Source organism: Apteryx rowi, unplaced genomic scaffold (genome assembly GCF_003343035.1).
Source record: "Apteryx rowi isolate R43461 unplaced genomic scaffold, aptRow1 scaffold_151, whole genome shotgun sequence".
In the NCBI taxonomy this organism is placed as follows: domain Eukaryota; kingdom Metazoa; phylum Chordata; class Aves; order Apterygiformes; family Apterygidae; genus Apteryx; species Apteryx rowi.
Window position 1 is genome coordinate 910,477 of NW_020447764.1, and position 22,993 is coordinate 933,469.

General features: G+C 36.3%; 1 protein-coding gene across 9 annotated transcripts in view; it reads right to left on the reverse strand.

Moving 5' to 3' along the window:
- Positions 1-1,214: 1,214 nt before the first annotated feature.
- KMT2E (lysine methyltransferase 2E) overlaps positions 1,215-22,993 on the reverse strand; it is a 69,098-nt gene continuing 47,319 nt past the window's right edge. For 8 of the 9 annotated variants that reach the window (XM_026059022.1, XM_026059018.1, XM_026059017.1 and 5 more), the window contains 13 exons: positions 22,805-22,903; positions 16,923-17,087; positions 15,591-15,899; positions 13,017-13,271; positions 12,664-12,808; positions 11,584-11,837; positions 11,384-11,440; positions 9,240-9,803; positions 6,166-6,467; positions 4,874-4,962; positions 4,654-4,773; positions 4,403-4,494; positions 1,215-3,495 (listed from right to left, as the gene is read on the reverse strand). In XM_026059022.1, coding sequence (XP_025914807.1) covers positions 1,981-3,495; positions 4,403-4,494; positions 4,654-4,773; positions 4,874-4,962; positions 6,166-6,467; positions 9,240-9,803; positions 11,384-11,440; positions 11,584-11,837; positions 12,664-12,808; positions 13,017-13,271; positions 15,591-15,899; positions 16,923-17,087; positions 22,805-22,903 — 3,966 coding nt within the window. In that variant the 3' untranslated portion in view covers positions 1,215-1,980. The remainder of the gene's footprint in view (positions 3,496-4,402; positions 4,495-4,653; positions 4,774-4,873; positions 4,963-6,165; positions 6,468-9,239; positions 9,804-11,383; positions 11,441-11,583; positions 11,838-12,663; positions 12,809-13,016; positions 13,272-15,590; positions 15,900-16,922; positions 17,088-22,804; positions 22,904-22,993) is intronic. The other variant, XM_026059023.1, reaches the window with a different exon arrangement.

Genomic DNA, 22,993 nt, shown 5'->3' on the forward strand with positions numbered 1-22,993 from the left:
AGGGTCTGGCCAATAGAATAAGGTGTCTTTTTTCTTTTTTTTAACCCCTCCAATTGATGGCCAAAGATGGTTCTTCTTTATACTTGTGCAATTCATAGTGTGCCTGTGTGTTTTGCCTAGCCACTGGTCACACAGGGAAGTATTTCGGGTGTTGTACTTTCACTAATAAATGTCTAATAATTACAGTCAAATTTAAGTTTAAAGTAGCCCCAGTTTTTCTACACTATCAGTCTGACATTTAAAAAAAACAAAACAAGTATAACCTTTTTTCAATAGTTGGGAATAGCCATTTCCAATGTCATTTGATTCCAGGTCTTCTAGTGGCAAGAGTAAAGAAAGTTGCATGCTGGATTTCTTCTCTGGATTCTGAGATACAGCCATCGAGGATAAGTTTGTTATATTAGCAAAGTTTAGAGCATTCATTTACAGGATGTAAGGACATCATACAGCATAATTATGGAATAAATCTGCACCCATTAGTTATGTCAACAGCAACATCGTAGCTGCTCTACAGCAGCTGCTCTGCTTAGCTGTTCTTAGGAAGCAGGCGTAAACTTCCATTTAAAAAATAATTTACTGCTATATAATTCATTAAACTCCATATCCAGTTTTAGCCACAAAATAACACTTACTTCTCCTTTGATGAGCAAAGGAATCTCCAGTGTGGGGTGAACAACAATTAGAAATGCTGCATTATAAAAATATTTTAGCCTATTATCAAGTTTCCTGAAAATTTAAGGCGGCCTCAGTTACTATATATTGCAATAACAAGAATTCTGAAAGAGCCAATAAAAGAGGACAACAGATATGTACTAAACTGTGCAAGTGTTACTGTGGTCTGTAATCAAGATCAAAATAACATGTCTGATATGGATTTAGTGCTCAGCTGTACTGGTGTATGGACATTATGTATAATGCGTCTATACTGTGTTGATTCATTTTGTATAAGTTTTACCTGCGAGTAAACTGACACAATACTCCAGCAGATTTCAAGTACTTTTTCCTTACCTCTAGACTCAGCAGGGGAAAATAAACCCACATCCTACAAAAACCTTCATACCTATTTGTACTTGGTGAAGCAGAACACAAGTAAACACACAACTGGAAACTGGGGGGAAGTGAAATAGCCCAAAGGTAACAGCAGGGGTTTTGTTTGTTTTATATACACATATGGACATTTCCCTTAACAGACACCATCCTTTCAGGACAAGTGGTTAAAACTGACATAATTGTGATTTATTAACATGAATTAAAATGCCCAACCAGTGCTGCAATGTGACAGTATATTAAAAAAAAATTAAAGATCATATACTGTACTACTTTCACAAAGATCACACTTTTTTTTTGCAAAAGAGACTTATTATATACAATACTATATCAAATGAAAGAAGCTTTAAGCAATTTTACAAGCAAAAGAAATACAGTATTTACAGCACTTGTCAGAGACATTAGAAACAGTCTATACATTAAATTACATTTTCTGCAAATAACTGATGAAACAGAAAGCCATGACCACACCAAAACTATAAAAATTTGTATTGCATTGTTTTCTATCTCTATGCACACAAAGAACTGTTGACAGAAGAAAATGAAAAAAAAAATGTTAGTGCCATCACTTAGCCTGTGTACTTACTTAATTACATATGTATTAAAGTAATATAGAAAACATTCACTAAATGAATTTAACTGCAACAATAAAATTTTAAAGATTATGCAGCATCAAACCTACTGCCAGAAAAAACAGCTGGAATGTTCACTTACAAAATAAAAAGAAATACCTAATACTGGCTTAACAGCACATTTTTCAGGAATTTTAAAAAGCAAAAAATGGAAAGAATACAATGAAAGAGCACTGGTGTTTGCTTTTATACAAAGTATCATGTACAAGCTTTAAAAAGTACCTTGAATAGGTACATATGAAATATACACAGTTTATATTACAGAACATTTTAAAAATGTTTAGAATTAAAGGGATCCATTTTAATGCCACCCTGAACCATGGTAATTGTTTTGAAAAGTTGGTGGCACCTGTGCTCTGTGGATTGGAATTTGTCCAGGCACTGGTGATGCCTGCTGCGGTCCTTGCACTCCGTGGGGAAGGGTTACAGAGCCGGGGTGAGGGCAGAACCCTGAAGCAGTAGGTGTTGGAATACTGTTTGGTCCTTGAGGTTGGATGTGAGGACCCTGACCAGGGAGTGGGCAATGAGGTCCTGTTCCAGCAGGCTGATGTTGAGGTCCAGGTCCTAACGTTGTATGATGTGGGGCTTGTGAGGAATAGGAGGACACGCTTGTATGAGCATTTGAAGGAAAATGGGGGGGTCCTTGATGAGATGGGTGGTGTAACCCTTGTGCTGATGTTGGGTGGTGCCCCGAGCCTATAACATTGGATGGCGGGGGTGGGGGTGGCGGAGGTGCAGAGTTTACAACATGCTGGTGCTGTGCTTGCAAACCTTGGTGTCCAGTTGACGGATGAGGAGGTTGATGGTGGGGGAGAGGACCTGGTGGTGGAGGTGGTGGTGGCAAATGATGTCCAGCAGCTTGAGAATGAATATGTGATCCAGGAGCTACTGCCACGGCGTGAACTGGACCAACAACATGTGCTACAGAATGCTGCTGATGAGAACTTTGCTGCTGTACAAGGTGAGGTCCTGGAGCAGGCGGAGGAGGAGGAGGAGGTGGAGCAGCAGATGATGAAGCCTGGTGATGAATACTGGGGTTCTGAGATGGCAAAAAATGCCCTGCAGTTACGTGGTGTCCTGGCACTGTTTGCTGACCTGCAGTGCCAGGAAGTGCTTGATTTGGTCCGGATGAAAATACAGTCTGTTGGGGTATGCTACCCTTCAGCTGACTGTAACTCTGAAAGTTTCCAGAGGACTGCTGGTTTTGATAGTAAGTAGAAGAAGGCGGTGGGGGTGGAGGAGGAGGTGGTGCACTGCTGTTCAAATTTTGTTGGTTAAACTGGCTGTAAGAAGCTGACGATTGTCCTGAAGTTGTCTGAGTAAACAGCGGTCCACTAGTCTGCTGCTGATTACTAGGCTGAAGGGTTGGTGCTGCTGGATAAAAATTTCGGTGTGTTTCCCTCTGGGGTGTTCCAACTTGAGGTGACTGTGGATGATGAGGTCTGTATGGAGATCCCAACTGCTGCGAGTGAGGCTTTGGTGAAAGATAACCATGCTGCACAGGTGCGTGAGGAGTAGATGATTTTGGAGGATTTTCTACATGAGGTGAAGGTGGACAATGCAGCTTTAAAGGTGCAGAAGGCAACTTCTGTGAATGTGAAAGTTGCTCAGCTGAACTGCGCAGATGCAATTGAGATGGATGATTTTTTGAAAGTGCTTGGACGTTATTTGTCAGCTGTTTTTGTTGCAGCTCAGATTTCGGATGATTCACACACTCAGCCTCTGGTGCATTAGCTGCAGTTTCCCAGTGTGAATCTGGTTTTGTGGTTGTTTTCCCAAGTGACTGTGTTGAAACTACAGGACTCGGTGAAGAAGGCTAGAATGAAAAGAAAATAAATCAGTGCAAAACATTCAAAACATTTAACTATGCATAAGTTAAAAGAGTCTTCTCAGAATAGTGTTATCTTTCTCTGCGACTATAAGAAAAGACAGTTATGGCACCAAATATTTTTTTGGTACATGAAAAATAAAGATGGTAGGAAGCTCAAACTTAGTACAGGCACTATTTTTAACCAGTATATATGAATTGTTCTTTTAAAGTTAAAGATTAGCAAATGTTTTAAAGTAGTAACAGAAATATGACCTATCAGGTCAAAGTCAGAATCTAGATTATTTGTTAAAGTTTTAGATTTCTGAGTCTGAATAATTCCAGACTATTTACAAAGCAATTTTAAGTGTGATTTAACATTTTAACATGGGGATAATGTGAACAAGCTGACTGAACATTACAACCTGAATTACTGCATTTAATATTGTACAGGTAGCTACTTTCTCCACTTCAATGCCTCAACTGACAAACAGTGCCAAACTCTGACATGGCAAGAGCAAACTCCTGTTAAGGTAAGAAGTACTTAAATCATGTTACTACTGTCAGTTCTGACTGTCAGTTCTTCAGCATTTAACCTGCAGAATTGTGGTGATACTGAATCCACCGATATAATATCTTCTGTGTGTACAGAATGCAAGATTATGTATAGATACCCTACTGAAACAACAAAACATAAATCAGGTTTTTAGCATGTATGAGCTACCATTAATATAAACATTTGCAAGAATATTTAACAGAAAGATTACATGCACACATGTCCATCTTAAAGAACTAAATCATGAAACTAACATTTAAAAAAAATAAATCCAAGAGGTATGTATGTATTAATATGCATATTATATAATATATACACACACAGTTACACACACATGCACCTGCACAGACAGTGCTTTACCTTGCTTGCTTTTGAAGGACTCTTACAAATCTTTTGTGAAGTATCTGGGGACGGACTTTCAGAAGTGGGCTCTGGATTTTCAGGATCAGGTTCTACAGACATAAATCAGAAAAAATATAAAAGCAGGAAAAAAACAAGTCTTTTGCAAAGACCACTAAGCACTTTACATTTGACTCTAAAGAGCTACTTAAAGTTGTTGTAAGAGACTATTCAATATGTCAAGTGTCATACAAGGTCATCTGCTTACTGACCTTCCATAAATTCAGTGAAAGAAGGGACCTTAAGCTGCAACTGGGAAATGAGATTTGAATGAGATGAAGGTGGAGACTGAACATGAGACGGTGAGCATGGGCTACAAGGTGATTCTCCTCCTACAGATGAAGGAGACCCAAACATAATATTAGAATGATTAAGGACTACCATGGGGGACTGCTTAGATTAATCCACCTTCGACATGATAAATCAACTCACCGCTGTCTTTGTCTTTCCTATGATCACTGAGAAGTAAAGCTCTCTGATAACTTCGTTCTCTCACTTGTTCCACAGAGGTTGATGCAGTCCTTGAAGAGAGGAGCATATTTTATATTTAAGAGAAGGTACTCCCACATGTCCTAAATTTAGGACAAGGTATATGCAAATATAGGGTCAGAGAAAGTTTACAGTGTTGACTACACAAAAGAGCCAAATAACTGGTTCCACCTAAGGAATGTGATTTGTTAGGTAGTTTACATCTGATTTTCCTCACACTTAAAATATTTTAATACATTAATTTCCTGCAACATTGTTACATTAAGAAAACTGAAAATTCCTGTTTAAAAAAAAAAAAGCACAACAGACCTGTGAATGCTCTTTTCATTTTATATATATTTTAAACAGTTGACAAATCTAACACCAAAAGCTACATTTCAGAAATGGAGGCTTTGGGCACTGTTTCATATTCACCATTTGTAGAAAGCTGTTTTCTTCAAAAGCTGGAAAAAAATTATTCTTTTTAAGAAAAAAGGAGTTTGCTCTTTAAAACTGGATCCGTAGTTGTAAATACTAGACAACTACAAAGAATTTTAAATTTTTAGATTCAACTTGCCAAATAGCGCGTAGGAAATGACAACCATGTCTTTGTCTCTTTTATAATCAATTCATTCTCACAATCTGGCCAAGAAGAACAACAACAACAACAGCACTCTACAAAACTCCGTTTGTTTCAGGCAAGAACATATGGTAATATTCCACAATACTGTTGTGCTAAAACAAATTCCTGTGTAGTCAGCAGGATTACTGGAGAAAGTTACTGGTAAATTCTTTGTTGTTTTATTTTCCACATCCTTTGCTTACAATATAAAATGCTAGTTTCTGCATGAAGCAGCATTACCTTCAGTCCACAGATGAAGCACTGGAGATGCAAGGACTGCACCTCCACTGCAGTGGAGTGCGCAGCCTCAGCCACGCTGAGAACCAGACTCTCAAGCCGTCAGACCAGCCTCTCTCCATCATACTGTTGCTCCCTCCTCCGTACTCCTTAGCCAGCACACACAGCCTGACTCGCGCAGTTGTGGAAGGAGCATGCGTACTCATCAATATCATCTTCTGAAGAGTTACACTCTTAACTATACTGTGTAGTTTTATAACCTACAGTAATACACGACTTGTCTTGCCCAAACAACTACTCACTAATCTGAAATGAGAGCTTCTGATCAGTAGTCACACATTTCAAATACAACAGGCTTTTTTAAGTAGATAATTCTTTTGAAAGTTTTGTTGCTTACCATTGAACTTCTGGTTCATTCTTCTCACTGGAAGAAGTTTCCTTAATTGCACAACTGTTGCCAATCTCTTCTGGAGCTGCATTATAAACAGTAGTTGGCAGTGGTAACGGCAGGCTTGCAGCGTTATCAGTTTGCTCCCCATTTTCACCACCGTTGTTAAACCCATCATTAGCACCATTGTTACTGCTTATGTTTCCTCCACCAGCAGCATGAGGCGATACAGTAACCAGGGGAAAGTTTTCCGTCTTTGAGCCACTTTTTCTAGCTTCTCGCTGTCTCTTACGGTATTCTAATAAGGATACCTATGGAGAAAAGATTAGAGGGAAAATTTACTTGCTTCTTTTTGACACTTTCAGGGGAGTAAGTTAAATGCATACTTTCAGTAAGACATACCATTTACCTGGTTCTAAAGGAAAACGGGGGTAGATTAATTGAAGATATTTCACCCCATTAACGGTGGATTTACAGTGTACTAGGTAGTAGGAACTAAAAGAAAGATGCAAAGAAAAGCTTCTGCCAAGAGAAGGAAGTATGGATTTTGCCTCAGAGAAGATCAAGTAGTTGATGTGGATCAGCAAGAAAATGGGGAAATTGCTTCCTGAAGTTGTACTGTTGGTTGAAGATACAATGGAGTTCACAGCATTTCTACAACTGCAGCACTAATAAAGGAATATTTATACAATAATGCTAGTTTTAAGAGATGTTACATTCTTGTTTCAGTCTAACTCACGTTAAAAACCTACCAGGCTTTAGCTCCACTCTAGTACATAGATGAAAGGTTTCGCCAAGCTCTTCATAAATTTTTCTCAATATAAGGAATCTGTAACTTAAATTTGCATTCTTCTCCCCATTCATTTTAAATCAATGTCTTTACTGCAGTCTAAAAAGACTGATTTGAAACATATTTTGATGCTAAATTTCAAGTAAAATGGTTTATTACCGAAAACAATGATACATGAAAGGACAAATAGTTTCTACTTTCTATATTAAAAAAGCCTTAGTACATAATAGCTTTTATGTAATAGAAAACAGTTTAAGAATTTAAGAAATTACTTTCAGTGAGGGGAAAAAAAAAAAGAAAAAAGCTTTCACCATGCATCTTTAGGATTTCAAGCAGAAAACTGAAATCCTGAACTTCTGATCTCATTATATAGAAGAAAATTCTTTTTGTGCCAGTTACATTTAATGTTTTCATACCTGCTGTTGTACTTCACAGCAAACTACGCTGAATTTTCTAGCATCCAAACAAGAAACTGAAGTGCAATAATGAAAGAATTCAAGTTTATATGGCTCAGTCCTCAATAAAAGTGAACAGAGAAACTGGGAGGGAGAGAGTGCGCATGTGAGAGAGCACACGTGCAAGAAGGCCTTGTTTGTCTGTAGTCCTTGGGTTGGGGGGGGGGGAGGGTGTCTTTCTTTTTTTTTCCTCCCTCCAGATCTATCTATTAAAGACTAATCTGTGTGTAAGGGTAAGAAGAATTGAGAATATCTAATTTTTCATAAAATTCAGGTTAAGAATTGATCTTGCTTTGAAACAATTGATATTATTTCCACATCATGTGACTGGGATCTCTTGAAGAATATTACTTGAAGTGTAAAGAATGGATAAAAATCTATGGGTGCTATTTGAAAAGAAAATAAAGTATTGCCACTATGTACAGGACTCATTAGAATGAGACAGACTTGTACAATACTGAGAGAAAACAGATGAGAAAATGCCCATAAAAACGTGGAGATGTGGAATAACTTCCTTGAATAGCTGCATAAAGACATGCACATCAATCCGATTTTGGGCAAAGGCTTCTAATTATTCTCCTCCTCCAAAACTCCTGAATTCTCCCCTTCACCTTCTCCTTGGGTGAGATTTTTTCCCCTTTGACACAGTAAGAGTTACTAAATATTTTTGCCTGTCCTTGGAAAGCCTAAAACCCATTTTTTTTTAGAAGTACAGATACTGGCTGTTTTCTCAAACAGTCTTTTAGACAGGAACACAAAGTGCCTGCCTGTGGGGGGGCAGATGAGCCGCACCTGTTTGCATTTGGGGTTATTCGGTGTATCACAAGCCCTCAGCAGTAATAACTAGGAAAGATTCCTTGTAAGCAAGAAAAAGGGGGGGGGGGGGCGGGGCACAGTTACTGAAGCATTGCTTGGATTTGAAGAGAACAAACTTATTTAACCTTCAGATGAAGAAGAACAGGAAGCTACAGAAATTTTGGCTTCTTTATGTTAGCTTGCTTTGCAAAAATGGCAGGGCTACAGTAACATGAATGAAATATATAAAACTTCTCAGGGTCCGGGACCAGGTACGAACAAAGCTCCTACTACCTTGCTTCAGCCATGTCTCAGTTTGAAGCGAGGGAAACTGAATTTTAGTTCTGATGGAGCACAGTGGAAGGAACAATCATGAGCACTCCTAGAAGGTGCCCCCATAACAGGGCAGGGAAACCAAAACCTCACCATGCGCGTGCTTGCACACAGCCTCCCTCCACCCAGATCATTACTTCCACAAAGAAAATAAATCTTATCTTTTAAACAAGAAAGATAAATTATTACAGTCTGTTAACAGACAGAAGAGATAAGCTATTGTATTGGAGACTATCATCCTCAATGTTTGTCATCCTTTCTGCAAGAAAAGGGAATGTATCTTGACAATAAGGTGTAGTCAAGACATTTATGCAGGATAACTTTCAATTTTGATTCCATGATCATGTAACTTACCTACAAGATCTGTGTGATGAGACTTACAAATTTCGATTGTGCTTATTTTCCAAACACAAGTTTTATTATTGAGCAAGTCATTTATGATTCATATAAAATGACATTAAATGAAAACTATGAATAAAAGTGAATTTTTATCTATTAGATTGGAAAATTACATTTATTAATGGATGTGTGACTTTGCTCTTCATAATTCCTCCTCAGTAACATCTGTGCTGTAATATCTAAAGATTAGCCAGCAGGATTTCCACCTCCCCCCTTTTTTTTTTTTTTTTAAATTAGCATGGTTCTTTCCATTATAGAAATACGATTAGCAGACTAGATAAGAAAGACCAAGTGATTCTTAAAATTATAACCTTTTTCTTTTGTGGAGGATTCTGGGGTGTGCAATTTCCATCCATCAAGTTGTCGTTATTGACAGTCCTTCCAAAGCCAGATGCAATTCCATCTTCTGAAGTACAAAAAACAGATGCTTCCATGAACATGCCTCTAGCATCGTCTTGAATCAGGCACTTTGACTCGCTTATTCTGAATCCACCTCCTACCTCCAACTGATGTGAAGGTGTCAAGTCCCTCAAATTAGAATTCACTGAGAAATTTACACCTGTCCTGTCGGGACTTTTTACCCAGGAAGAATAAATTGTGCCCCGTCCACAATGAGCAGTTTCTAGTTGGCTGTTTGAATCAGTCCTATCATGTGTGGGGGCTTCCAGGTTTTTATGCAGTGCACTTTGCTCAATTACTTCGAGTCCCAGCTGGAGGTCTGACACAGATTCCATTTCTCCAGTGCACTGCCGTGTGACATCGGTCCTATTCCTTGGACTGGAATATCCAATAGTCTTAATTTCTTGCAGGCCCATTTCTGTCAGATTAGAATTTCTGAAAGAATTCAGTGCTAGAATCGATGCTCTGTCATATCCCTTTAAAAAAAAAAAAAGCATGTTAACTATTTTTCCATATTACAACTCTTCCTATTTTGACATTCAGTTATGCTTTTAAGTGAGATTTAAGACCATCTGATGCTGTGAATTTCTTTAAGAATCAGCTCTATAACAAGACATTTATTTCTAACTATTTCTATGCATTATGTAAAAGCATCTTAATGAAATGCATATGGACCAAAGTCAAAAATTTAACTTAAATTTTAAATACCAGCTTTTATTTATGACTGGCAGAGGAAGGAGAGAAAGAGCTTTAACAGAAGCAAATCTTTGGCCTGGAAGGGTTAAAAGCACTTGCTTCACTTAAATGAAAAAGAGATCCTTAGCAATGACACACTTATTTCAAGGAAGGAAAGGGGGAAGAGAAGGAAAAACTTTCCCAGAACACCTTAGAATTTTAAGACAATATTAAAACCAGTATTTTGTAGAAGAAAAAAATTCTGAAATTATAGAAACTGATCTTGGTACTACTTATAAATGAATTAAGTGTGAAGAACCCAGCACATATCCATAGCTGGAAGTGTCTTCTCTAAACCAACCTGTTTTAAAGGCTTTCATGATATTTTTTTATTTATTTTTTAAAACTTCTGTTAGAAAGAGAAGTTCCTATATAAAACCCCTCTTTTTAATTTGAATTTGATGAACACTAAAAAATTCAATTACAATCATTTAAAAACAAATTTTTAAATTCAATTCACAGTTATGACAGTAGAAAAAATGTTGGTATTTCAACACTTAAGATGTTGACTTAAAAATATACTTAATTCATTGAAGAGTATTTGGATCATTAATTTGCAAGACTCATCAAAAAGTGAAGTTCTTTAGAAATATAATCAGCTAAATTTTTATTGTTACTTATTTTACCTGTTTCTTCTATGTGTTAAGCTTATGGTTAGACATCTTAATACAAATTTTGTAGTTATCACCCATAATTCAAGTTACATATTGTTGTGGAGCTTTACATAATGCATTTTCATTATTCTTTTATTTTGGACAAAAACATCACTGCAAAAGTTCTTGTATTTAAGGATAAGATCGCCCTCTAGTGGTTCAACCATGAGAATCATTCCAGTGCAGCACAACAAGACACATCAATCTGGAACTAGTTTGGGCGCATTTCAGCACCTAAACTAATCCCCCTGGACACAATATTTATTACCTTTCCTCACTTTAAACCTAACTTGGCTCAAGCAAAATGTTTAAGAGATGCTGGTAACAAGAAGAAATGGTACAAGCAGAATAAAAGTAAATTTTAAAGTACCAGCGTTGTTTTTCTGTACTTACCTATAAATTATAGTAATTATTGCTTGTCAAGGACAACCATTAGGATTTTTAAGTGAGACAGAAAAAGAAGAGAGAAGAACCAGTTTAAGATAGAAAATGGAAGAGGAAAAATGGAAATATACAGTAAAGAACAAACAGAACAAGAGAGGAAGTCACCCATTACATTCCAGATAACTTACACTATCTGGTAAAAAGCATTAAACCAAGAATGGTCCAGCTGTACAGATCAAATCAAGAGAACAAGACCATCTGCAGTTTTCTGCAAAGATCCTTACCTCTTGACTGTAAGCTCGCCTCTTTATTTCTGGGGAACTGTCAGGTGAGGAAATATTCTAAACAAAGAAGAAGAAATTATGAGTCAGTTTCTTTTCAGCCTAGATGAACACGTAAAAAAAACCCTTGTAACTGGAGTACAAATACTGATTTATACTATAATGGTATATCTCCACACACTGAAATTCACTACAAATCTTACCTCAAAGTGCATGGTATTTCCGTGTATACATGGAGTTACAGGAGTAACTGGTGAATATATGGGTTTGTAACCATTTCTACAAGTTTCGTCTTCCGTTTTTATCCTAGGAGGAGTAGCAAACAATGATGGCTCTGTGGCAGCAATGTCAGCATGAGTTGGTGTGGCATATGGAGAAGGAGTAGGTGTGGACGTTTCTGAGAAAGCAGACTCCAACAGCTGATACAGTCTTCGTTTTTTTAATGGCGTGGTTAAATCTGTATGTTAAAATTAGAGTGGAAAGAAAAAGAGCTAGAAGAGATCTAGATATGGTAATCACAAAGTGTTTCTCAAATACTTGATGCAATAAAATTATCAACTCCATTTTAGAATCAGTAAGACTACAAAAATCTCAAAGGCCAGACTTCCTGAAAAATAAACTCTTAAACATTCTGCAGAGACTAACATCTGAAATTTTCCATGCTAGGACGATGGGAAGCACTGTTTCCAAAAAAGTTTTCAAAAAAGGAAGTGTCAACTTCTGTGCATCTAAAGATGCACAGACTGTTCAGTTCAAAAACAGAAATTCAAGTCAGGATTGTATATAGGAATCATCTAATACACTCCAATCCTTACAAAAATTTTCATAGTTTTTAGCACATTCCCATTTTGTACTACTATTAAAAGATTATACAGCTTTCCCCCTGCATACAACAGAACCACCGACTTTAAAAGGAATTCTGAATATACAGAACAGCATGGAAAATGAGTTTGTAACCTAACCTTCTAATATTCATACTCAAAATGATCAGTCTTTTGATGATTGTAAGCTTCTGTACAGCATCACTATGATAAATGGTTGTTACTTATCAGTTACTTATCTGTAAGTGTCAGTTACAGATCAAGAAAAAAGCACTATGCAACTAAGCATTTCTTTCAAAGAACTGTCCAAAAGACTAGGTATCAGAAAATGGTTCAACTACCTCTGGGATTTTTATAATCTTATTGCTTTAAAAAAAAAAAAAAAAAAAAAATTCCTTCATAGATATGAAAATATTAACCTGCTTTGACATAACTCATGTATTTTATTAGTAAAAGCTTCACCTGTTAAGGAACAGCTGTCATTCAGTAATAAAGGACTTTTATTTTCACCATTGATGGCTGGGCTTCTAGATCTCTCTTGAGATGGTGAACTAAATCTATCAATCATTGTTGAATTTTCTTCTTCCAAAGCCTGCTTCAGCCAACGCTGTAATAAAAATAAATTAGTCACTCAATAGTTTAGAAATAAACATTTCTAAATGTGTTACAAGTGATAGAATCATTTTGTCAAAACAACTTTTTTCTGCACAGATTCATGCCAGTAAATAAGGCTTACTTTTAAGTAATATAGTATGGGGAACCATCAGAAACTTGCTTTTCATTTCAAGAGCAGGTTAAATGAAGGGAAGCATTACCTTCTTACAAGAGCCCGTAACATTTTCCACAGGTTCTTTTTTCCTCCTCTTTTCTGAAAGGAACGGTGAAGTAAAACGAATATAGTGCTTTGGAGTAGAATATACGTGAGGACTGTAAGTGAGACCCGGTAAAGAATTCAGTTGAGTAGCCAGAACTTCAGGGTCAGTAGTTATACGCAGAGGCCTTTCTGGAAGACTGTCTGTAGGTTTTCCTGTTTTCTCACTCTTTTCACTTAACCATTCACTGACCAAGTGCTAAACAAAGAGAAAGAAAACGTAAGTGTTTTAATAAGTGGTTTAGATCAGCGGCTTTTAGAAATGTCTTTACTTTAGTTATTCACCTAGTCAACTATTATGCAAGTCAGAAAACAGGTAGTTCCCAGGTTGCAAGTTTAAGAATACAAAGGGTCAACAGTTTGGTGAGATAATGGGGTGGGGTGAGAAGGAATCAGTATAGATTTGCTCTGCATATAAAAGGTTTTGTTTTGTTTTAAATAAACTGAGAACGCTTTAGTCCTTTTAGATTTAGTTTCATTCTCACTGAACATGCTACACAGATGCCCAGATCGATTGCACTTATGATGTGAATTTTGTTAAAAATCCCAGGATATATTTTAAAATCAAGCTTGAGCACCTAAGCTGAGGGGAAATAGTGACATCTTAATCAAACAAAGTTAACTCCTCATTATCAGATTTCCATACTATCAAGATTCTCAGTCAAGGTGTCAGGTAGGACATCTTAAACATTCTTCCCTGTTGTAGTCATATTAAAACTACAACACATTTACCAAGGCACATTTATCAAAAAAGGATATTCTCTCCTACCTGGTTCAAGAAGCTTCTTCATTGAAAAAGTGCCAGTGGATTTTAGTTCCTACTAACAGGGAACCAGAAGTAAAGCAACTGAACTCTAATAGGTATATAAGTCTTTGAATTAAATACTTTTGAGATTCACCTCCAAATTCTTTACTTTTCAAAATGAGTAGATTTAATCCTTCTCTCCAATGTAGAGACTTGAAGAGGAAAACCAGAGTGTCTGCCTTCTCAGCTGTGAGCTGGTTCTCCGCTTTTAGTGAACATTTTTGCAAGAAGCACCCACTCCTTCCAAATAAAGTGTTTACACATAAAATACAAATACCAGTATTCATTGCACTGTAACAGCTTGAAGACCAATTCAAAGCAGAATGCAACATCTTGTTTTATTTGCAAGGCTTAAGACAATCCAAGAAGTTTAAAAAAAAAAGGGGGGGGTGGGGGAGGGAGCTTTTTAAATCTTTTACACAACTAAACTCACTAAATATTACAGTGGTTAAATAGAGACTTTGCCAGAATATCACACGTAAATATTAAGGCTTTAACACAGATTGTAATAGATTGTCATAATATGATGTTTAATTTTAAGATGTTGGTCTTTCAAAAATCTCTTTAAATTTTTTTATTTTTAAATCTGGACTCTCCCTCTTCACTGAAGATGTATTTGGGTACAAGGCAACAAGACATATATCCTTAATGTTATAGAACAGAAAAAATATATAGTAAAATTCAGACTTCTCAGATGTCTTAACTTCTGATTTACCTATGCAACACAAAAATAGAAGGAGCAGATTCTAGTCCCCCTTCTGATAAGAATTTAGTGATGCAATAAGCAGTGTTACACGATGACTCCACTGCCTTCTTAAAAAAATGTAAATATAGGTTAAGTATATTTGGGGGGTTGTTTTAAGATGATAATTTCTACATCATTTTATTCATTTAACGACAAGTTTCAATCTCTATCAGTATTTCTTCTGTTTCCTTCCCTATCTTCTGAATAAAGTATTCACACCTGTGAATAAAATATTCAGAAGAACTTGTAAAGCATGATGAAGAAAATGAAACTTTTTAATGCCGTCTGTAGATTTTTTTCATGCCTTTTATTATTTTATTCAGTTTCGCAGGTGTAGGATTTTTTTTTTGAATGCCTTTAAATACTGTGGCATTTCTCCAAACTGTATGCAATACACTCTAGAAATTTTTTTTGTTAGAAACAGTGTGCTAATGAAAATTAAGAGTCTCCAATCCCAAAAGCGTGTTCACTTTTGGAAGGTTTAAATCCACTCATTTTGGAACAGCTGTTTCAGAAATACTAGAAGTTAATTTCCACTGAGATATTTTGTTCACTACCATTAAAATATATTCTAAAGCATACAATGAATAAAGTAAGTAAAGACTTGTATTTGCCAAACATACGTGCTCCCCCCCCAACACCCAATAGCTTTAAGTATGTTTTGTTTACATATATTATTTCAGTCCATTTATAAAGTACTTCCATTCAAAAGTATTTGTTCCAAATTTCTGAAAGATATGCTTTGAAAGTCTCGTAAAATCCAAAATAACTTCTACTGATAGACGTAACACAAACCTTATTGATCTCTTAGCAGTGAGTGGATACATAATGGTAATTTTTAAAGAAAAAAATCGAACAGTTTATTTTTCTATCTATATAGACTGCTGCATCAGTATCTTTAACAGAGTTAAAAAAAAAAATTATATAGTTTAAGTCCATCCTCTTCTCCCCACCCCAAAGAGACATACCTTCTTTGTTTTAGGATACTTAGTAGGACATTTATTAAGTGCTGGAGCTTCTGTTTCAGTAACCATTTCTGTAACAACAGTTTCTGTTTCAGGCTCAGCTACCAGTGCAGCATTCTCAGTTTCATTATGTTGCGAAGTCACTTCCACATCCGGAGAAGAGGGCTGGATATCGGAACACATGCTGACAGTTCTGTGTCGCCTACGCTGCTGTCCAATATGAGTTCTACTCCGAGAGAAGCTCTTCCTCTGTTTAGCTCTGTTCACTTTGGCTGGGGTAGGCTTGGTGGCAGTTTCTTCTTTTGCTGGTTCCTGGTACAAAACAAAGTCCACTAAACAAATCTCATAGGTAAAGCTAAGTACCTCACTCAAATCATTGTCTGTTCATCCTTCTTCAGAAGTCCGAAAAGCCTCTATATCATTTCTGTGGTTAGAACTGAAATATTTCAGAGTTAATAGTTCTGTCTTTCTTCAAGACAGACTGCAAGATTTCCTGTACTTTTCTCCCAAGCACCTGATACATCACTGCCAGACAGAGTATTTACACGGATCAGTCACTGCTCAGATCACTGCAGAGTTGTGTAAGAATTGCCGTGCCACATTTATTCATCTACGGACTAGAAATCAGCTGCTTACATCATAACATCTTTCAGTTCAATGACCTTTTTGTAATTCACCATAGTTAACTAAACATCTACCATGGTCATACAAGTACTTAACATGCTGACATACATTATCCAGGGAAACAGATGGAACAATAAGAATCTGTAATAGCATTTGCAAGATGAGGAGCAACAATCCTATATATGAAGTGTACCAGCATCCAAGCAGCATAAATTATTTATATGACACAATTTAAGTATCTTCTGCAAGAGCAATTCAGGACCAACTAAGCCTTAGTAATTCTGTTTCTCTAAAGGAAAAAGAAAGGATTATAACCTGAAGAACCCACTGCAGAATCATGTCCTGGTGCACTGGTTATAGAGGGTGCCTAAGGAAACCCTACCTCCTTTGCCTAAAATCAGCATCTGTAAACACCTCCCATCTTGATCTTTGAAAAGAGACTGAATTACAAAGCAGTTGTGCGTATGTGTGCGTTTATAGAATTTGTTAATGAGGAATTTCACTTACATTAGTTTATGCATAGATTTCTTGAAAGTCATGGGCTAACACTGCTGTACATCAGAAAACTATACAGATTTTGGTCAAATATATTTGAGTTCAGGGGAGGAAAAAAAAAGTATTTCCTACATCTTAAAGTATATTTTGGATTCCTAACTAATCAGTATTGCCATGTTAAAAGTTAAATCTTAAAATAAAGTTCCAGATAATTACCTGAATAAATTCAGTGTCATTGAGAATCTGTGCTTCCTTGCATTCTGATTTAACCTCAGTTTTTGCTGTGCTGATTCTTTCCAAAGCCTGCTCTCTTCTTTTTTCTCTTTTTTCTAGTCTGGCAAAAGCTTGCAGGATGGCTTCCATTTTCCGTTCTTCTCTTGTCTGATGGATTTAATAATAATCATCAAGTTTCGATCATAAGATCTCACATACGCAAATGCAAAAGTCCTGTTTTTTTTAAAATAAGTACTTCAGAACATGTACAGTGTGTTGACATGCAGGTAATTTTCAGGCAGGTAATTTTCAGGCAAAGTTCAGGAAAAAGGCAGATGTTACAAAGACTGCAGTTACTACAGATTTTGGAAGAAAGGCTTGCATTCTTAGTAACCCTTGCAAACAAGAAGAGGGTCCCACTTTGGATTTAAGAACTTGCTAAAAAAAATAGTCATTTACTAGGAAACCAATAGACTATAAGTGTAAAAAGAGCACATAACTCTAGGCCACTTCTTGCATATAAAATATTTTAAAACAATGAAAAGCTGATGACCAGAAAGATATGAAAAATAAATAAATGTATGGAACAAAAACCAACAATAACAAACGCAGAACACCATTATCCTCTGACCTATTTTCCAAGTGCCACAAACCACACCAGAACCAGCATCTAAGAATCAGTATTTCAAAATAAGATAACACTAGGTCACACAAGCTAAATTTTCTGTGCATCAGTAATTCAGATCCTAATCTTTGTACAGAGGCAGATCTACACAGAGAGCTCTACTTAAGCCAGTACAGAAGTTGCAGAATTGGGGACTTCTATTACAAGCTTTATCTTTTTATATAAATGTCTAGGGGACACCAGCAGTGCACTGATAGCAACGGTGTATTTATATCAAAGAAAGAATACCTGTAAGTATACTGACTGTATGAATGAAAAAGGAACATAATTTAGTTTTGAAGATTTGCCTTCAAGCTTCAGTAAAATATAGACAAACTTGTAATTATTTGTAATCCTCATAGTAGAGCTAGAGTATTAATTACATCCACAACTAGTTAGGGCAACTGTGCTGTCATTACGTTCCATATGGACTTGGCTTTGATAAGAAATTTACATTTTTATTTTGTAAAGTCTTTTCAAGAGCAAAAATTAAAAAGTTTAAGCATCACTATAATTTTTCATAGTGTTTTAACGAACTAGCTAGCATGGACAAAGTGTTTTTTTGTTGTTGTCTTTAATTTTAAAGAACACTTAGGAAAAAAAAAAATCACTGCAGCCATAATGGAAATCATTTCATTTAATGCAAAACTGTAGTGTTTAAATTTGATAAAACTTCATGAACTGAAGTATCACTCTGTCATTAAAGTATCAAAAGAAAGGCCAACTTGCCCTCAGCACCACAGTGTTCTACAAGAGCCATTCCTCAAATGCATGATGTAACACCGTTAAACTTGTTAACACTGGTGCTCATGCTGTAATTTTTCAGATTTTATATTAACACTTGGGTAGATTTTGCTTTCCGATGTCTAACAGAGATAGAAATTAAAGTCTTACGGATTTTACTACTGACAGAATTACAAGAAATAAGAAGACCAAAAGGAAGGCACCTGCCTCAGCCCGTCCCTCCCCCAAATCCACTCACCCCCTTAATTTCTTGTAAGATCCGAGCAGATGCAGATAGATTTGGTGCCTCCTTGAATTCTACTAATCTAAAGTTCTGTTTGCTATGACATGCTATTCTCGTTCAATGTAATTTTGCTTGGACAGGCCTACCACAGAGCAAGCATACTGTTTATAATACATTGTAGAAAAACGAATCTAATCTGACAAATCTGTCACTGACCAAACTATCACCATCATACCTTAAAGGGAAATAACAGATTGAACATGGACGTTATACATCCGAGGAAAGACAATGCTGAACATCAATAAGCTTGTCACACCCAGAAAATGAGCAGAGCAAAAAAATTCTTTAATATTAGAGACCATATCTGCATTTTTAGTAACAATTTAACTACTGGAAAAAACATGTGTTTAATCAGTATATAACAGCTGATCTACAGTTTTCATCCACTAGTTTACAGTGATGTTCGCTACATTTACACAAAAAGAAGAGGGGAAAAACACACACATACACACAAAAAGCAGGGGTTCTCATCCTTTCAGGTTAATACAACTGTGTTTAATGATTTGGGCTTAGGAAAGTTGGCCTAATGATGAACAAAAATATGCTGAAGCAGCCTGAAGCTTGCCTAAGAACACCACAGCGAGAACAAGTGATTACTGCTGTTTTTCCTCACTCACTTGTTGTGTGACCTACTGTAGTTCAAAAATTCCACTGTGATTTTTGGCAACTTTATGAGCCTCCATGAATCTTTTAAGTTAACTGTGAAACAGCAGATCATCTGGAGGTGAGAGGTATGAGTGAAAAAGGAAACATACCAAACACTCTAAGAAACTACAGTGCAAGTTTTAAACTTATGTATATTTACTGTATGCAGAAACAACTGACAATTGTGAAGAAAGAAGAAAATATGTACGGAAATGTGAAAATAATCAAAAGAAAAGTTTTTATGCGCTAGTGACACAAATCATGCAGAGGATTCAAAAGATGATGCCTTCATGATGTAGAAGAGTAAGTTGTAGAATTCATGCATATTCCAGAGACCGAAACCCACAAATGGAAGAAATCATTAATGAACAGCTCAAGAAATAGCACGAGCACAAAACAGTCCACAAGAAGAACGAACTCAAGGCCAGAAACAGTCAGGGCATACTAATGGTGAGTTGTAACAGTTTTTGCCTATCGTGAAGAAGTTCAGTTTGTTGCCATCTACCTTTTGACTTCATTAAAAAACAAAACAAAACAGAAAACCCTCACGGCATTCTAGCAGTATGTGATTGCATTACAAGAAGACTGTCATTATCTGCTCAGCCAAATGGGCAATGCAGATGAGTTACCAGCTTATACTTACATGCCATCCAATTACACTGATGAAGAAATAGGTGCAAAAAATCAGTTGTCATAAAAACTTTGGGGAATTAAAAAAAAAAAAAGTGTGTTTTACAGTACTGTTGACACTTCAGCAGATGGTATAAAACCGCCGCCATGTGTGATTTTGAAGCTTAAAACAATGCCAAAGGAACAGCCGCCTACTCTAATAACTTTTAGGTGTCAAAACCAAGGAGGATTGATGTCTATAGACCTAATGAAGGATGGACTGAACATCATTTTGAATAGGAGACCAGGTGCTTAACATCATTGCAAGAGGAATGCTTGTCCTAAACACATTTAAAGGGCATCTAACATGAGCAAGAATATCATCAGAGAAATGAATACTGATCTTGTCATCATACCAGGAAGTTGCAAGCGCCTGCTGAAGTAGCAAACCAGCCCTTTAAAAGTCATTTAAAGTCTTTATGCACCAAATGGCTCTTGGCAGGTGATCATACCCTAAGGCTCTACAGGGAAAATAAAAAAAAACAAACCCTAGTTCAGTGACAAGGCAGTGTTGCACTAAGACAGCATGGGATGAGATAAATGCAAACGACATAGTTAAAGGGTTTAAGTAATGCTGCAGATTCCATGGATAGAACTGAAGATGATTTGAGTTCAAAGAACTCATTAATAGTCAAGACACTAGAAATAAAATTTTGAAAATGAAGAGTGATGGTAACAGAACTAAGAGGTAGAAGGTGTAAAAACTGAAAAGCAGTAGCAATAAAGTATGCGGAAAGAAAAACAGACTTAACTGCAAGCAAAATGAAAAGGTAATATCCTTATTGTACTTTGTGTATATTGTGAATAAGCTTTTTTAAGGAGGTGGGGGGAGGAGGGTGGCAGGCAGAGTATTGAGTCTTAAATGTAGAGTCAACTTCCTTTTGGCTTGCTACAGTATTTCTTAGGTTGGAGAATCGACAGAAGGAGACTAGATCTCCAACTCCTTTTGTTTCCATATTCTTTCCACCATCAACCTCCAATTCTCTTTATATAATCTCCATTCCCTACGCCTCGAAATTCCTCTCTTATCCCTAAAACCAATTGCCCTTCCTTTCTCATCTATCCTTCCCACACTGTGCTGCCATCTGGCAGCTAGCTTTAGTTCAGAAAAGATCAAAGAGTGAAATTGCTTAACGATGTATGTCTGTATAGCAGAAAGAAGATTACAAATTCTCTAGGACTTCTGATCAACCCAAGAAACAAGGCCGACAATGTCTCCCTCTCTCTGCCCCTTCGCCCATCCTCTCTCAAATTTTTGGCTTTCTCGTCAAGCCTTATAACCACCCAGGCCCACGTAGTTCAGATACTTGCATATCAAAAATATTAAAATATCACAGGAAGGCAAGTGAGAATCATAACAGTACTAGAAAGAACCTTGACTGCTACTCACTTCAGCTGTTAAGATTTATATTCCTAGATGCAAGGGGGTTTACATATTAACATCTCTAAACACAGGAGTTACGCTTGGCTGTACAAAATACGAGAATCTGTTACTTTCGTTTAATACAGAGCAACAGTATTACAAAACTACAAACACCCAGTTCTTAAAGAGAGCAAAGATATTTTTCTTTATATTTTAGCACCAGAAAATAGTTCCCAGCAATTTTTCCTCTTATTTTTTAGTTCAGTTGTTTTAATTTTTATATCAAAATCTTTTCTTTACATTTGGTGGATTTAGCAACAACTTCCTGCCAAACCTGTATCGTATTGTTGCTGTTTATAGTCTTTGAGTTGGGCTGACAGCTTCACAGAAGGTGAACCTATTGAGAACACTAGTCTGCAAGATACCAGCTCAAACCTAAATTTATATATAAACAGTAACCATTAAGACAACTCATGGAAATTAAAAAGAGAATAAAATACAAACAAAAAGAAATCTTGCAAAGAAATCTGAGATGCTACTTAAAACAACTGAGGTAGTATTCAGAACTGAGTATGTATAATATTCATATAAAGTGCTAAACTATAAATCAATATCTTTGTAACAAATTTTTGGCCAAAAGAATCTTTGGTTCTTAGGCTTGAAAAGGCACAAGTCTTCCTTAGAAATATGTTACAAGAAGACTTTATATCTCCCTAAGTTAATACACTCATTAAAGCTGTGCAGAAGCTAGATATATTTTTGTATGAAGAACCCAAATAAGCAAGTCTTTTCAGAAGATTCATTACAGATGCATGCTTTTGCACCTGCAAATACTCAGAAACATTTTTGAACACGTACATTTCAGTGAAGCTTTAGAAAAAGATTTTCCAAAAACAAAAAAAAGATGTATGTAGGAAAAATAAGCATGAACAAAGAAAAAAATTAAAGTGTCTGAAATATTAATAGAAATTTTCATTATATACCTCGGTCAAGATGTTATGATTTAACTAGAAATTCCAAGCACCTCACATTTTGAATGCCCAACACAAAAGCACATTTTAAAATGCCAGCTTTCGTAAGACATTATTTTACCAACTTCCGAAAATTAGGATTTCTGAGGCTTCATAAGCTGGGAACTCAAAAATAATTAATCAGTCAAAAATCCTGACTCCCAACAGTACCTACAAAACAGCCAATATAAATGGTGTGCAACAATAAAAGCAAAGAAAAAAGTGTAGATAATTTCTACAGACAATGTCTTTTGTAAAGGCAATAGAAAGTTATATACATTTGAAAATAAAAGCAGATTTGCAAGTTTGTCAGAAATTGATGATCAAGCCAGATGGAAATGCTCTCACTCAAGCAAGCCTTGCATTTTAAGTTGAAGTTCATGTAGCAATCTGACTTCAGACACTCAGATTCTAGAAGCCTACAGAAAGGCAGCAATCAGCATGGGAAGAGCAGGTGTCACTAAGCCTTAGTGACAACTTTAAGCAGCTACTTGCTTCCCAACTTACCATCTTCCTTTTCCTTTCTGCAATCTGCTCCTCTGATTCCATTTCTACTTCATTGCTAATAGGAGTTTTTTCTTCTATATCATCAATAAAATCTGGCTCCTGAAAGATGGAAATGACTGCTTTACAGAAGCTCCACTACGCTTGCAAACTAGGGAAACTAAAAGCTACACAGAACTAAGAATCCTCAAG